This window comes from Cupressus sempervirens, chromosome 8 (assembly GCF_028749045.1).
Source record: "Cupressus sempervirens isolate cs-2001-9-10 chromosome 8, ASM2874904v1, whole genome shotgun sequence".
In the NCBI taxonomy this organism is placed as follows: Eukaryota; Viridiplantae; Streptophyta; class Pinopsida; order Cupressales; family Cupressaceae; genus Cupressus; species Cupressus sempervirens.
Window position 1 is genome coordinate 291,737,466 of NC_143125.1, and position 17,620 is coordinate 291,755,085.

Here is a 17,620-nt window from a genome sequence, read left to right on the forward strand (position 1 = left end):
AGAGAACATTGCTTAGCATGGTAAAAGGATAAAAGAGGTTGTAAGAGCCATAAGGAGTGCTCATGATGAAATGCCAAAGGATCATGTGGTAAGCAAGATCTTGAGAACTCTACTACCTATTTATGCCATTAGAGTTTTTGCTATTCAAGAACGAGGGACACATGATGATGTTGATGTTACCATTGACTCACTGGTTGGGAAACTTACTTTTGAGCTTATGAATTTTGAAAATAGTGTTCCTAGAGTTAAGGAAAAAATTTCAAGAAAGCATGACACCATCTGATAGGAGAGGAAAGCAGAACAGCCATGAATCTTCTAGCTTATTTAGTTATGCTAGAGAACTTGAAGCCATTTTGGAAAAAGAAACGGAACAAGAACTTGAGGCTTTATTGGCAAACAGACTTTGAAGAGGTTTTGGTGAGTAGAAAGGTAAATTGCCTCTGAAATGTTTCACTTGCAACAAGATTGGACATATTGCAGCCAGTTGTCCTAATCAGAGTAACGAGAATCGCCATAAAATCGCCTGAATCGGCGATTCAGGCGATTCAGGCAAAAAATCGCATGAATCGCCTGGAAAAATCGATAGGAATCGCCCGCGGCCAATAAAGTATAGAGTTGTAAAATTTTAAAAAATTGCTTGTTTTTTTTACTTTGTTTTTGACCTATTCTCTTTGTTATAACCCTAAAGGGCCTTCTATTTGTTTAACATGAGTAGAAGAGAGGAAAAGTGAGAGAGAAGAAGAGAAAAGAAAAGCCATAGGTTTCTAACCGACAAGAAGAAAGAGCACAAAAGAGATCAGCAATCCATTTGGGGAGGCCATCAATTGCATTGGGAGCATTAGGGAGCCAATCTCAACACTCCTCAACTCATTTGCAAGAGTTAAGTGCTCTTTTTTTTTTTGCATGTTAGTGTATTATGCATTTTTTGTTAAATTTTTATAGTTTTCAAGATTTTTAGTTTAGATCTTGAATGTTCTTTATTTTTACTAAGTTGCAAACTAGGGTTTGTTGTTTTGTAGCTTTTATTAGCTTCAAACTTTGATATTTTACATATAAATTTTTATTGCAGCAGCCTTTGCTTTCATTTTTTGCAAATTCGCAATGGGTAGAAAAGATGAATGTTGGAAATATAACGAAGAGTTTCCTGGAAGAACCAAATATCAAACAAAATGTATTTTTTGTAAAGAAAAAATAACTTCTGGGGGTATTTATAGATTGAAATACCACATTGCTGCTATACTTGGACACGATGTTACAATTTGCACTCACCAAACTCCTGAGGTAAAACGCACTTGCTTAATGGCATTAGAAAAAATTGAAAAAGACAAAGCCAATAGGAAAATGCAACTTGAAGGGTTATGGGGTATTGGCTCCCATGTTCCCGCATCCGCATCTGCAGCCGCATCCACATCTGCATCTGCATCAGCTTCTGCATCTGTAGGTTGTGTTGGAGAGGGTTCTTCTAGGCCTCCTTTTTATCCTAGTTCTTCTGCTCGTGCTAGTGCTAGTCGGTCACATACTGAGACAGAGTCCCACACCAACCTATTGCAGCCTAGAGTGCGGAAAAACAGAATGGATAGTTACTTTGTGCCCTGCACTACTCCTGGTTCCCAACCCACGCTTGAGGGCATGGGTTTGAACAAGGAAATTCATGATGCTGCCAGAAAGGAGATATGCAAATTTTGGTACTTTTGCAACATTCCATTTATTGCAGCCAGGTAATTGATTCTTTTTTCGTTGTTTTCTTTAAAGTTAAAATTAAAAGTAAAAGTAAAACTTTAATTATATTTACTTGTTTTATAATTTGAGTCTTTGACATCCAAATTTTTATTTGTGACAGGGCTCCTTATTGGCAGAACATGATAGACGCGGTTGCTATTTGTGGTCCGAGGTTTAAAGCCCCAACTGAGGCTGAGTTGAGCGGATACCTCTTGGATGAGATGGTAGAGGACATGAGGGCTGAGCTCAAGGAGAACCTAAAGGAGTGGATTGCAAAGAGTTGCACCATCATGACTGATGGTTGGACAGATAGGAGGAATAGAACACTCAATTTTCTTGTATCCTGTGGAGGTAATTGATCATTCTACTTTCCTACATACATAATTGTAAATTTTGATTTGTTGAATGCTAATTTGTTGATGATCCATTTAATTTTAATATTCTAATTCGTTGTTTTGTTACTTGTAGGATATACCATGTTCATCAAATCCATTGATGCTTCCACACATGTAAAAAATGCCACATACTTATGTGAGGCTATTGAGGAAGTCATAGCAGAGGTGGGAGAACAAAATGTGATCCAGGTGGTGACGGATAATGCAGCAAGTTATGTTGCTGCAGGTAAACTTTTAACTTTTCAAGTTTTGAAAATAAATTTATTTGAATTTTGAAATTTGAATTTCTAATTGACTTAAAATTGTTGTAGGTAAACTTTTGATGGAGAGGCACCCCACCATATTTTGGTCCCCTTGTGCAGCACATTGCATTGACCTCATGTTGGAGGAAATTGGCAAACTTGAGTTTGTCAAGTCATGTGTGGAAAGGGCAAAAAACATATGCAAATTCATTTATAATCATTCATTTGTCCTTAGCACAATGAGGAAGTACACAGAAGGCAAAGAGTTAGCTCGCCCAAGTATCACGAGGTTTGCCTCGAATTTCATCACCTTGCAGTCCTTGTTGACATCAAGGGATGAATTGAGGAGCATGTTTGTTGGGCGGGAGTGGATTTCCTCTTCCTATGCTACGACCACTGTAGGGATAGATGTGGCGGATTGCATATTTGATGAGGATGGTTTTTGGAAACCCGCTAGAGAAATCCTACAGGTAAATTTATTGCAATTTAACATTTAGTATTTTACTTTTACTTTAAGTTATATTATTTTATATTTAAGTTTTGACTCAAGTTTTTTGTTTTACTTTATATGTAGGTCACTGAGCCCCTTGTAGCTTTGCTACGAACTGCTGATGGGGAGAAGCCCTCTATGGGCTACATTTATGAGGGCATGGATAGGGCCAAGGAGGCCATCAGAGCCCAATATGCAGGAGTGCAGGAGAGGTATGGCCCTATTTGGGACATCATCGATAGGAGATGGCAGAATCAGCTCCATCGACCCATCCATGCAAGCAGCTTACTTTCTGAATCCGGCATATCGTTTCCATCCTGAGTTCAAGGCGGATGCGGAGGTTCTCACTGGCTTATACACAGTGATTCAGAGGTTGAGTAGCGATGAAGATAGCGCTGCTGCGATTGTTGAGCTAGACCAGTTCAACAATAAAGAGGGGCCACTTTTCTCTAGCAGGATGGCCATAAATGCTCAAACAACACTACAGCCAGGTAAAAATTAAATAATATATTCAATGTTCATGAATCTAGATTCTAATCTTAAAGTTGATTATGTAATTTTAGAGTTAACTTGTAATTTGTAAATGAGACTAATTGTTTCTATTTTCAATTTTTCCCTTATTGCAGATAGATGGTGGCAAATGTTTGGGGCCACAACCCCAAAACTTCAAAAAATTGCCATTCGTATTCTGAGTCAGCCAAGCAGTGCTTCTGGATGTGAGCGCAGTTGGTCCATGTTTGAGCACATCCATTCGAAGAGGAGAAACAGGTTGACAGTGCAGAAGTTGAATGATATTGTCTTTGTTCATTACAACCTCCGTCTTAGGATCAGACAGATTTTGGGCACTGACTCCACTCCGATCATTCTAGAGGAGATTGATCCAGAATCAGAGTGGCTCACAGAGGTTGTGGATCCAGTCTTCACTGAGGAAGACCGTGTGTGGGTTGACCAGGTGGATATAGAGGCTGAGGCAGCTAGAGCACGTTCTTCAGGCATTGGTAGACGCACACGTGCACGCACAGGCACAGGCCCTAGCGACGTTCATGAGCCCATCTTACATGCGGGAGATATGGCTCGGCAGTCCTCTAGGACCTACATTAGACGCCTTGCTACTAGGCAGACTGGATACTCAGAGGCTGAGGCTGAGGCTGCAGCCGAGCTTCAGGATGATGTTGAGGATGATGATGATGACTATGAGTCTGAGGCTTGAGCTGGAGCCTTGTTTTTATATTTTGTTTACAGATATTGATACTGAATCATTGATAGACATATGTTTCAAACTTTCATGGATCTTCATCTTAGATTCTTACATACATTTATGATTTGATGTCTTATGGATCATCTTACATACATTCTATGATTTAAATCATTGTGATCATTTGATTTCTATTTACTTCAGCTAGCCTACAATTTACATTTTAGATAACATAGTTACATATGTGATGGATTTTATGTTCCATGTTTATGTATGTTAAGTTTTAACTTCTATTTGATGATGTTATAGTGTGTTTAAGTTATATTCAATAAAGGGTGCATGAAATAAGTTTTAAATTGTTAAAATCTTTAAATTTAAAGGGTTTTTTCAAATTTGCCGATTCATCGCCGATTCATTGCCGATTCACGATTCGATTCGGCCTTGCCGATTCCGATCCGATTCCGATTCTTGTTACTTTGGTCCTAATGGTGAACCAAAGGAGAACATCAAGAAATTCAAAGGCAAAGGACAGAAGCAATGTCATGTTGCAGTTGATGAAGGAGTAACTAATGATGAATTAGATGAAAAAAATGAAGAAGTTGTGTTTGTTGCAGTCAAGGAAGAAGCCACTGAAGGTGAGAAAGCTCTAGTATCACATATGGAACCAAATAACACATGGGCTATTGATAGTGGTTGCTCACACGGTATGACCAGTGACAAAAGTAAGTTCACTAAACTTGATGAGTTGGACAAGTTAGATTTGGTAATAGTATTCCTTGTATGGTGAGAGGAAAAGGCACAAATTCATTGAACAGTAAAAGTATTGATGATGTTTACTTAGTTGATGGTCTCACACATAGTTTGTTGAGTGTTCGTCAGCTAAATGAAAAAGGTTATCATCTTGAGTTCAAAGGACTTTGCAGGATACTTGGAAAGTCAAGACAAACTAGAGGTAACTTATTCCATTTGAGCAGTACTGTAGGAAATTGTTTGGTTGCTACTTTTGAAGATGGTTATGGCATAGAAAATTTTGTGTATGTAAGGAATGTTGATTGGGTAAGATGACAAGCTCCACATTTAATAGAAGTCCCATTCTTTTGAAAATATCTACGATCTAGTTCAACTAATTTCTATGGGCCCATCAGAACTAAAAGCTATCATGGTGATACGTACTTTATGTTATTTTTTGATGACTACTCATGATTTACGTGGATTACTTTCTTTAAAGAAAAATGTGAAGCCTTAAGTAAGTTTAAAGTATTCAAAGCTCATGTTTATAATGAAATAGGGAAAAGTCTAAAAATTTTGAGATTTGATAGAGAGGTGAGTTTACATCTTTGGAATTCATTGAATGTTGTGAAGAGAATGATATTAAGAGACAAATGTGTGCACCTAGAACTCCACAACAAAATGGAATTGCTGGATGGAGGGAAAGATCCATAGTTGACACAGCCAACACCATTATGATTTAAGGGATGTTCCTAGATCTTACTGTAGAGAAGCAATAAGTACTGCAGTTTACACACTGAACTAGGTACAAGTAAAAAAATATGAGTTATGGTATGGGCGCACACCTAATGTTAATTATTTCAAACTTTTGGAAGTAGGTGCTATAAAGAGAGATGATTTTACTAGAAAGTTTGATGCAAAAAGTGATGAAGGTATCTTCTTAGGTTATTCAACTAAAAGTAAGGTATACGAGTGTTTAAATATAAGGACTAACAAGATGATTGAAAGTGCCAATGTGAAAGTTGACGAATACCCTTGGATATCTGATGTATCATGCAAGGAGATTGACAACATGCAGGAAATCTTCTATGTTCAACCACAGGAGCATGGGCCACTTGAGCTAAACAATGAAGTGAGATCTGTAGAACCAATTGTACAATTGGTTGTACAACAAGATGAGCAGCAAGAAAGGATCAAAATGAATCAAGCTGTGAGACACTGATGCCAAGGTATGTGAAGTTAAATCATTCTACTAATCAGATTATTGGTGATAAGAATGCAGGAGTATAGACTAGAAGGAAGATAGAGAGAGTACCCATTTGATTTCAAAACTTGAACCTAAAACAGTGAAATAAGCATTGAAGAATGATGATTGGATAATATCCATGGAAGAAGAATTGGATCAAATTGAGAAGAATGACACTTGGACACTTGTTCCCAGACCACCAAACAAGAATGTGATCGATACTAAGTGGGTCTTCAGGAAAAAACTCAATGAAGAAGGTGAAGTGGTTGATAACGAGGAAAGGCTAGTGTGCAAAGGTTATGCACAAGAGGAAGGACTAGATTTTGGAGAGACTTTTGCACTTGTTGAAAGACTTGAAGGGGTAAGAATCCTACTTGCTTATGCAACTTACAAGGAATTTAAGATTTATCAAACGGATGTCAAGTAAGCTTTTCTAAATGGAATACTTGAGGAAAAAGTCAACATTAAACAACCTGATGGTTTCGCATTGACCAAAAACAAGAACATGGTATGTAAACTTCATAAAGCTTTGTATGGTTTGAAGCAAGCACCTGGAGCATCATATGAAAGGATACACTCTTACTTGATTAAAATTGATTTCATTAGAACAAGTGAGGATAGTAATGCCTACCTAAAAGCTGGTGGAGAAAAGGTACGCATTGCTGAAGTGTTTGTAGATGATATCATTTTTGGAGGCAATGATAGTATGAGTTTAGCCATTGCAGAGGAGATCAAGAAAGAATTTGATATGTTTATGATAGGAGAGATCAAATTCTTTGTTGGCTTGCACATATCACAGTCAAGAGATGGTATCTTTATCACTCTATCAAAGTACATAAAGGATATATTGAAGAACTTTGGAATGGAAGATTCAAAACCAATTGGAACACCGATGGTAATAAGATGTACATTGTCCAAAAATAATGAGTTAAGTGTAGCAGATGTGACTCTCTATAGATCAATGATTGGTAAGTTGCATTATGTAGTGCACAGTAGACCAAATAGTGCACAAGCAATTGGGATAGTTGCAAAATTTTAGCCTAAGACTAAAGAGTCTCATATGGTAGCAGTGAAAAGGAGACCAAGACATCTCAGAGGGACTGCAAATTATGGTTTATGATATGGCTCAAGATGATGATTTCTCTTTGAGAGTGTTTACTGATGTAGATTGGGCAGGAAATGTTGATGATAGAAAGAGCATTACAATTTACAATAGAGGCAAAATATATGGCAATAGCAACAAATTATACACAGATTGTTTGGATGACGCAAATCTTGGAAGGTATTAAGGAGAAGGTAATTGGACTGGTAACCATTTACTGTAACAATACCAATGCAATAAATATTTCCAAAAATCTTATTATGCATTGAAACAATATACATATTTCAATCAAATATCATTTCTTGAGAGAGAAAGTATAGGAGAAGGCAGTGAAGCTGGAATACATACCAATCAAGAAGCAGCTTGCAGATATTTTCACAAAGCCATTCCCAATAGATACTTTTGTGTAAGAGGTATGTTAGGGGTCATCCCTCTATCTAGTCAAAACTAAGATGTTGTTGATGGCATCAATCCAATGAGCTTAATGCATAGCTCAATAATTGGGTTGATGTTGTGGGGAGCACTCCTTAGGAGGAGAAGTCTAGAAGAGGTGTTTTGATTCTGCAGTAGATGGTGTTTTTGCATCACCTTTGGCATCATTGTCAAAGGGAGAGAATAAGTAAGAAGACAAGCATTACTTCAAGGGGAGAGAATTAGTAAGTGATAAGAGAAAGAATAAGTAAGAAGAACAAGGATGTACCAATTAAGGGGGACCGGTTCAAATCAAGGAAGGTATCAATTATTTTGGTGTTGCCACCAATGCCAATGGGGGAGATTGTTGGCATAAATGATGCGGTACGGTTTGATATAAGTTTGATGACAAGAAGTTCAGTTATTGTGTTTTCATTTATGTCAACTTGGTTATTTACTTGTTGACTGTGTTCTTGATATATTACTTGGTAGTATTTGATGTTGCAGTCCTTTTACAGTAAGAATTTGTGGGTGTGGTCATAAAGTTTGGTAAAGGGATGTTTGAAGCGATGTTTTGTATGCTCACATATGTTTATGGGAAAGTTGGATTGAGTTATGATTGATTTAAGTGCAGTAGGACAGACTGGAAGTAGAGTGAAGAACACACGGTGATAGCCAATGAATGATTTGATTGACCAATCAAATCCTTGTTTGTTAAAGTGATGTGGACAGTATGTTGATCTTGACTTCTTTGTCTATGACATTCTATGATAGCTGCAGGAATGGATTACCACAACATGTGTGTTTTGATTACAAAAGATCGATTAGTGAAAAACAAAAAAATGTTTGAGCACATATGAACAAGTGATGCCAAATTGGTGAGTAGTCGTGATTTGATTGGTTGTAGTTGATGTTCGTGATTCCCAATTATCATGATGACATGGTTGAATGATCTTTGGTGAATTTTTATTACTGTAATGATCAAGGTCAATGGACTTTTTTAAGGTTTTGGGCACACATTGGAAAAGTCAACAACTATCTATTTATGTATTTGATCAATGTGTGATGGAATCTATGGCCAACACATATATGAAATTGATTGTTCTAGAAGTGTAGTATGTTTTAGCATTTGTTGATCGAACGAGAATGATTGTAAATCATGAATTAAGGTGATTGTGCCCTATCATGTAATGAAATGTATAAAAAGGTATATAGGATGAAACCCTAAACGTAGATCGTGGGTGAAAGGATTGTGGTCGAGTGCAGTTACAGAAGTGACTATTTATTGGTGTATTGTTGAGCTAAATTGGATCTAATCAAGAAGAGGATTGTTTCTATTCATAGATCATTGTACTTGTTAATCACTAATAATTTCTACAAGAAAATCCCATAGTTGGGTAAATCCTAGCAGATATTTCTTATAAATCCTTTAACAGGGTGACTCGCTAACTTGGATTTAAATCCCTTTGCAGGGTTGATCCTAAAAAATCAAAGCTTCTAACAGTGTTGAGGTAAATCCCTTTACTAGGTGGCTCCTAACAAGGTCTATTCTTAACTGGACATTGTTGTAAGATCCTAACATGGTCAAGCCTTTAACAAGGTGCATTTCAAAAGAGTGTATATTTGTGGGTACCAACACCCACCACAATCTTTCCACTACTCCCAAGGTTTCCACAAGAAAAATATTGGTGTCATCTTTGCAGTTGTGTGGATGGTTCTTTAAGTTGGTTTCTTGTTGATGTTTTCATTTGCAACTTTATGTTGATGGTGAAGTATATTAGTTAAGTTGTGAAATTTAGTTTTAATCAAGGATGACATGCTAAAACAGTAAATAGTTTCATGAAAATTAGGAAACATGATACAACCTGAGGACTCTATTTCTAAAATATCTAGTCTATTGAAATTCATTTAGAGAGTGTATGCCATATATGGGAGATGTTAGAAGAAAAAGAAAAAATGAGTAAGTAAAGGACAAAAAACTAGAACCCCTAACTTCAAAAATGGATCAAATGGTTTGTTTCAAGTTTGAACTGTTGTTACAAGGTGAGAGTTGATGGAAAGGCATTCCCAATCTATAAGGATGTGAAAGAGGGGGACACCAAAATTGAGTCCTATTCATGGAGATGAGGAAAGTCATCAGATAAAAATGAAATTGAGAAGTTAGTGGTGGGATTAGGACAATGAAGTTAACACAATAGCTACCTGCATATGACGATAACAAAAGAGTGTCCCCTATAACAAGAAGAAATGTGATTTGGTGTAGCCACTATTCTATTGCATTATATTGATTCTATTGGAGTTTGGTATGAAACCAATAAACCTAAGACTATGTGGTATAGACTTTGCAAAGAATGGGATAATCATATTGGAAATGAGTGCTCGCTGCTAACAAATGGTGGGAAAATAGAAGTGATCCATGGTCTGATGGGTAGCCTTTGAGTGAGGTTGAACATTGACAAAGATGTAGCAGATCTCCAAATAACCTAGCAATATTTCTCTAAGGAACCACAACTTATCCCCTACTTGAGAAGATAAATCAATGAACAACGTGGTGCTATAAATTCAAAGATGCGAGGCCCTCTACAAGTCATCATGGAGAACTATACATATAATAAACAAGGGTAAATATCACATCATTAGCAAAAAGGGTTACAATAGAGGAAGAGGCTAGAGAGGTGAGAAGATTTTATTTAATTTTTTCGATTGCAATAAGGCAACATGCATAGGGAAGATTATGAGAAAGAAATCATGCAGGTTTTGTAGTCCCAATTCACATGTGAACTTAGTTGTCTAATAGTAGTGAAAATAATACAAGAATGGACCAGCTCCAAGTACAAAAAATGGGGTTGTCTAGACTTAATGTAGCATGTGATGCAAAAGTGATGATGAAGATCCCCAAGAAAGGTCCTAATGCCAAGTGGTATGAGAAGATGAGTGGAGAAAGAACAACGAAGATAGGGAAACCCACATAAAGGAAAGAATATAGAAAGGACATATAGAGAGAGAGGAAGGAGAGCCTTAGAAAGAAGACCATTAGAGACATGTAAAAGAAGGGAAGTGAAACTACGAAATTCATTTGAGTACAGATTGACACCAATGAGAAGCAATAGATGTAGAAGGTATAAAAAGAAGATGATGAAGAGAAAAATAAGCCAATAAAGGAAGAGATGGTTTGGCTATGACCAAATCTAAGGAGATTATTGAAAAGAGTAGAAAAAGGAGGGGAAAAAATGCTTTCTTTTCTGCATAGGAGGTATAGAGATTAAAGGATTTGAATAGTATAGTGGAAGAAGAAAACATGGAGAAACTTAATTAACTACAGAATTTTGGGGTTGTTGGTGTTAGCATGGTATGACCTAACTTATTTCATATTAGGTCCTATATACACTTGTATACTTAAGCTTACTAAGGTCAGTTACTTATTGTTTTTCAAATCATAGGATTAAGAGACTTGCCATGATCTTAGAATATCCTAGGGTTTTATTCTTGTCTATATACCAAGAGTATCCTCAATATAGATTGCATCAATTTATTTATACATCTAATGAATTCTCTAGCTTTATAACATTTCTATTGCTTCTCTCTTGTGTGAAAGGTTGTTTAGGTTGCAAGTGATCCTTGGCTCTTTTGGCATTGATCAACAACTCTTAAATGGTATCAAAGCACCATATCTGTTGTTCCCTTCCCTCTATTTGGAGAGTTTTAACCAAGACCTCCACTCATGGTTGAGCTCAAAAGGTCCAAAAACCAAAGAAATGATATAACCTAAAAAGAGTTGGTGCTAACAAAAAATTGAACTTTATCCAAGGATTGTAAAACTTGCAAGAAGATTTCTATACAACTATATGGATTCATAGAGTTCCATATGGTAGTATTACCATCGCACCCACCATTATTGCACCAAAAATCAGTGTTACCAAGAGATGCATCTCCCCATGCAAGAAGTGTCTCTGAGACTTTTCAAGTCTCTAGAGTCTTCAAAAATGCTTTGAGACTTCATGTCAAGGTCTCCTGAAGTTTCCGAGTCTCCAGTCACAAAATTAGAAGTCTTTGGTATGTCTCTAGAGAAAAAGGCAAATTAAAAGTAAATTTTTTTATTTTGACCATTATTTTAGGCATCTGGAAGTCCAACGACTTTCCATTCATAGCACAACTTGCCTTCTCTCTCATATTGACCCCACATACATTGAGGGTCCCGATGGTGCTCTAATTTTTAGCCTCCATTTGTGAAATAACGTTGGAGATTTATGATGAAAATCTGAAAGATGCAAAGCAAAGAGGAAAGTGGAATCAAGGAATCAAACTTCTATGATGCTGAAAAGGCAAAGAATCTTCTCGTTAAAAAAACCCCAAATGGTTCAATATGGTAGAGCAAGATATTATCAATTAACCTATTGTTTCACATGTTGAAGATATTGCACAAAGCAGATATTGGATATGGGAAGATACAGAAGTTTGACACAATTAACATAAAGTGTATATCCTGAAGTTAAAAGTGCCGTAAAGAAAGTCAACCATGCACAAGAAATGCATAACAGGTTTATATTGCTGCTAATGAGACATGATGACTCTGAAATAGAGATCAATAATGAAAAAGCCATCCCAGATTCGTGCTACACATTGTCATGACCATTTTAATATGAAAAGAATGTTACAAACCAGGTTAACAGATGCATAGTAAGGGCAGAAACTAAAGGCACATGAACAGCAGCATATGTTTGTCCATACCTCTGCAATAATAGAGAGCAAATACAGATTTGTATTGTCCGATGTAAATTCACAGCGCTGCACACCTGATAAGAACAAATGAATCCGTCAACCATATTTAGAACATGATCAGTTTGATGATACTTTGTCAAGATGGTACAACGCAGTTGATGATTTTTTTTCTATACTAATCTATGTTACTATCAAGGAAAATCCTCCTCAATTACATTCGAGCCTTTTGAACATCCAGCGATAAAAACAACTACTGATTGAGTTGGGAATTAAAAGAGTGATGCCAATAATATCTTGAGTGCAACATATTCTCCTGTTGTTACTGAAGAATTGCTATCAAGTTGTGGCATGTTGGTGGAATTATACTTTAATACTGCAGAGTCCATTCAAACTATTATATGCAACCAATCCAAGTCATGTTCCAAGTGATGGCAATGAATGAAAAGATGCCTAGTAAAATTGAAGGATACTTCAATCACACATTTACGAGCAATCAAGAAGGCGAGGCTCTTGGCATCAATGATGAAAAGAGACAAAGGAAGCGGCATAAAAGGAAGAAGCTTCTAAGTCATTTGCCGTGGTCAAGATTTCCATGAATTTTTCTGCACTTCCATATTGGCTCACTCAGAGGAGTATCTGAGTTATTGAAGACTACAAATCATCGGGTATGTGAGGAAGCAAAATTAAAGCCCTATATGCAGATAGATTTTCGATAAACTTTTGAGAGCCAAATATCCCACTCCGGGCATTCCAGTAACGCAGGATGAAGCTTCAGACTTGTGTTATTAATAAAAATAAGGCTAGAATGATTAGAAAGCCCTTGCAATATCGACAAGATGGTATAGGAAGAGTATACGAATGAAAAGTTAAAGACACCCTTGCAAAATCAACAAGATGGTATAGGAAGAGTATACGAATGGAATAAGTCTCCAGTCGTGGCACTATACAGAAAGGAATCAATATCTTCAGGCCCGTGTAGGAGAATGAACTGATATGATATGATATGATATGATAGATTTTAATGACGTCCACAAGACTAAAGTAGTCTCTGGGACCCATGCAATCACCCTCCCGAGTCAGGAGCGAAACTAGTCAATTGCAAAGTTTTGGTTAACTTGTCTCTCCTTCTCTGAAGTTTGATAATCAAATCCGCTGTTCTCTTCACTTGATCTTCCTCGAATAAATAGTTGAAGTCCTTGTTCTGCAGTATTTTTGTATAACTAGATCTGATGTCGTTGTAAGACAGGCACTCCTTAACAAAGTGTTTCTCTGTCTCAACTGTTCCCATATTACAGAATAAACATGTTCTGTCTACCCACTCTTCCTTTGGAACTTGCCATCTACCAGTTTCACATCGCAGCTAATGTGAACTAGTTCTAAGTTGTGCCATCAACATTTTTGCTTTCCAGTTAATAGGTGCTCTTATATAGGCCTTTTCATCATGACTAGAAGTGGGATTAAATTCTTTAATGTAATAAGATTTTTTTTGCCCTATGTGTCTTGTCCACAGAATATTGCAGAATTTTTCATTGGCAAACTTATTTATTTCTTTAACGTTATCCGGGCAAGTTTGGCTGTTGATATCCCATTTTCGCATCCATTTGTCATTTTGCTTCATCCATGTGCTTTTCTGCCTCACAAGTTTTTCCTCTATGACCAACTTGGGCCAACGATGTGTTTCCAAACCTTGGGTTTTCTTTAAATAGCTTAGCATTCGAACCAATGCGACAGCTTCTAATGGAAAGGAACCCACCTCCGCCAAAAGAATCTCATACGGAACTGTGGTTTTGACTTTAAGATTGCATGTGATGAAGTGTTTTTGAATTCTTCCTACTTGCCACCATTTATGTTCGAACATACTACCGCCCCACACTTCACATCCGTATAGAATAACCAGAGTGACCAGCAAACCAAAAAGAGTTTTCATGGCCGTCCAATCCCATAATTCTATGTTCCTACACTTGTTTTGTAAAGAGTATAACACCTTCCAGCCCCCTTGGATCCTTTTTGATCTGCAACTATCCCAATTGAGTTTGTTATGAAAATCGATGCCCAAGTATTTGTACTCTTCCACAATCTCAAGGGTCGTAGATGAGGTTATATTAAAACGAGAGACGCAATGCCAATAGAAAGGGAGGATAGAAAGAGAGAATGATATGTTATTATAAGGACAAATAAAGGTAGAATGATAGATAGAGTTTAAGTAGATAGAGTTTAAGCGAATTTTTAAAAAATTAATAATTATATTATTTTAATAAATATATAAATAACAATAGAAATTATATTATAATGAACTACTCATTTGTACCAATTCAATTATAAGTCGAAATATTTAATTTTTAAAAAAATATTGTTAATTACTTAATTCAAACTACCAAAATCTCTAGTAAGCTTGAGGGGTAGTATTAGTTTTACAATTTGTAAAATGGTATAAAAAAAATAGAGCAAGATTGTAAAACAGTAGCTAGTAAATTGTCAAAAATAAACATCAATGTAAAATTAATAAATATATTTAAAATAAGAAATATAAAACATTTAACTCTATATTTGAAAAAAAAAATTGTGATAATTAATAATGATAAATTTTTGTATTTTTGTTGAAGAAAATTGAGTTTTCTTCCTACCAAAAATAGTATAGTCCAATAGAGTGAATGGAAAAAGTGATTTATAAAATAATGAAAAAAATAGAAAAAGATATAAACATTTGAAGTTTCTTTTAATCTTTTAAATCTTATGAATTGATTGGTCAGTTGAATTGAAAAATTGAATTGAATGAAAGCAATAGTAACCTGCCTTTCGCAGGAACCAATAATAATAACAATAACATGATAAAAGATTCGATTATGTTTAAAGATCATGGTATAATTTATTTAAAAGGAGCCCTATAAACATGAAATAGATGAGATGCGAGGATAAGTTTTAATTATTATAAGTCTAATCAAGAGAAGCGGTGGTTTATTTTAAAGGGTAATAATAATAAAGTTAAAGAGTTATGATTTGAAATGATATAATGTTTCATTTTGAGAAGCCACATCCTTAAGAGAATAAGGATAGAACATTAAAAAAAGATATATTCGACATTCACATATTCTCAACAAGAAGCATTTTATATTTGTTTGTATGGAGGAATAAGGGTGCCCTTAAATATGACGTGTAATATAAATTCATTTATTTCATTTTAATAAAATAAAAAGGTTCTTTGTTTTTTATTTATTTTTAAATGGCACGGAGATTTAAATTGAGATGAATCGTCCTTTGTAATTATTTTTTGGAATTATGTATACAATTTAAATGTCAGATAAGTGGACACGGTCATTTAGCATATTAAACTCGATCATCACAAATATTGTGAAATATCAAATTGTTTTTGTATCTGTGTCTAGTTTGTCTCTTCAAGAGTTAAAGCACATTCTAGACTAATTTAAGATTGCATATATATTTGATCTGTCGCATCTTGATTATTTAATTGTTGACAGTATAAGCGCGTAGGGTATTATAAAGTTGTACATGAAGATCTTCACTGAAAATGCCTCTATTGCCCGAACGAGCAAAGGCACTAGTATTTTTATTATTGAAGTCAGAAAATCTATAACCTCCTTACAAGCATCAAACCCATTGTTAAAACCTTGTACAACTCATTCAATTCAAACACACAACATTCAATTTCATTTTAATTGAGTTCAAGGACTTTGCCAACCGGAGAACTCCAAGGCTTAAATTCGCTATAGAAAAGCTATGAACCAAGTAATCAAGTTTGAGGAGAAGGTCTACCTGCCTAGGTGTAGGGAAACCTAAAGTGTAGGGGAATCGAGGTGATTCTCATTCGTTGGCCAGAACTGATTGCAGAATCCTATCGGAGAAGTGGCAAGCTTTTGAATTTTCAATCTGTGATTTTGGGAACCAACATGTCCTTCAACAAAATGGGATCAAACTGCACATGATGGAGATGTTGCAACTATGGTGGAAGAAGCGGTTGAACTAGATGGCCTTAATGAATTACACCCAATTGTACTAACATCAAAAGAACCTCAGTTGGAGAGTGATGATTTTTTGGACAGCATCATTGCTGAAGAACTTGAGATGGATGATTACAATATAGTGGAGTAGATGATACTAGATAGATTTCTGATTTTTGTTTCCAATTTTGAGTTCTTTTTTTGCATATCAGCGATTAAGCATCAAACAATATATATTTGAATTTAAAATTTCAATATGTAATGATAATCTCAATGAGTAATCTGATATGCTCATATGTGACACTCAGAAATCAGATATGAAATGTGAGTTTTGAACTATTCAACTCTATATGACACTATAAAATGAGTAATGACATTACTATTCTCTAACTCTTTAGTATTTGTCTTTGGTTTTGATTGTCAATGTTCATATATAAAACTTCCATTGTTCTTTTTTTCAAAGCAGTATGTTAGGAATCTATGATATTTCTTCATTATTATTAAATAATATTAAAAATAATTGTCGTATCCAAGTACCACTATCTCCTATTTTTGAACAAACAATCACACTAGTGCCAAAGACTTCAAGTTTTCCCATCTATAGATGACCTTGCCAAAATCAACATATTTTTCAAAATATTCAGCTTGCACAGTCATTACATTATCAATAGTGTGAGTAGATTATGGTGATAGCATGGCTAGATAACACTGAGTGTTATTGGTAGCAAAAGGGATATTTATACTCCTGGTCATGTTAGGGAGTAGAGGTTAAGTATTTTTCCACAATATAAAAGTGATGGCCTTGGTCCCATGGGGAGCTCCAACCACACCAAGGAGGTTGTGTTTGCACCTCCTCTGTCTCTGCCAAGGAATAGCTTAGCTCCATCCTACCCATTCCTACCATTGTCATTCAACCAAGACTAATAGTTTTGCCCATACCTAATTTTTCCCAAAGTAACAATCCTACAACACAATGTGTTTTATATTTTATATTTTATAATTAAATCATATTTTATCTATTAAGCTTTCGAACGTAAATAAGCAATCAAGTTGAATAACATCACATACTTAAACCTATAGCTTCATTGTTAATAATCAAACATAATTGGGTTTGGAGAGGAATCGACGATAGCATGCCCAAAACATTTGTTGTAACTAAGCCCAAGGGTGTGATATAACACCCCTTGGCCCACAGGTGGCAAGACTTTTGTCCATTTGACATCGGGGTGGCCTACTTAGGGGGAACCTATATTCTCTCTCCTGGTCATGTCTCCATATTAACCCATACAAAATTGCTTGTAATCTTTAGTTTCACTTCCAAAAACCAATCATCATAGGGATTGGATAGGAACACACTATAGAGTACCTAGAATATTCACCAAAACTAAGTCTTAACATGTGATATAACACTCCCTA

At 35.7% G+C, this 17,620-nt stretch overlaps 2 protein-coding genes across 5 annotated transcripts in view; one reads left to right on the forward strand and one right to left on the reverse strand.

The window, feature by feature from the left end:
* Positions 1-17,620, reverse strand: part of LOC149542571 (putative E3 ubiquitin-protein ligase RING1a) — an 89,025-nt gene that overhangs the window by 13,309 nt on the left and 58,096 nt on the right. The window lies entirely within an intron of this gene.
* Positions 1,300-3,296, forward strand: LOC149542572 (uncharacterized). The gene is made up of 5 exons (XM_089796514.1): positions 1,300-1,718; positions 1,841-2,070; positions 2,188-2,340; positions 2,426-2,826; positions 2,931-3,296. Exons 1-5 carry the CDS (start codon positions 1,300-1,302, stop codon positions 3,165-3,167), a joined length of 1,440 nt encoding a protein of 479 aa, XP_089652640.1. The 3' UTR covers positions 3,168-3,296.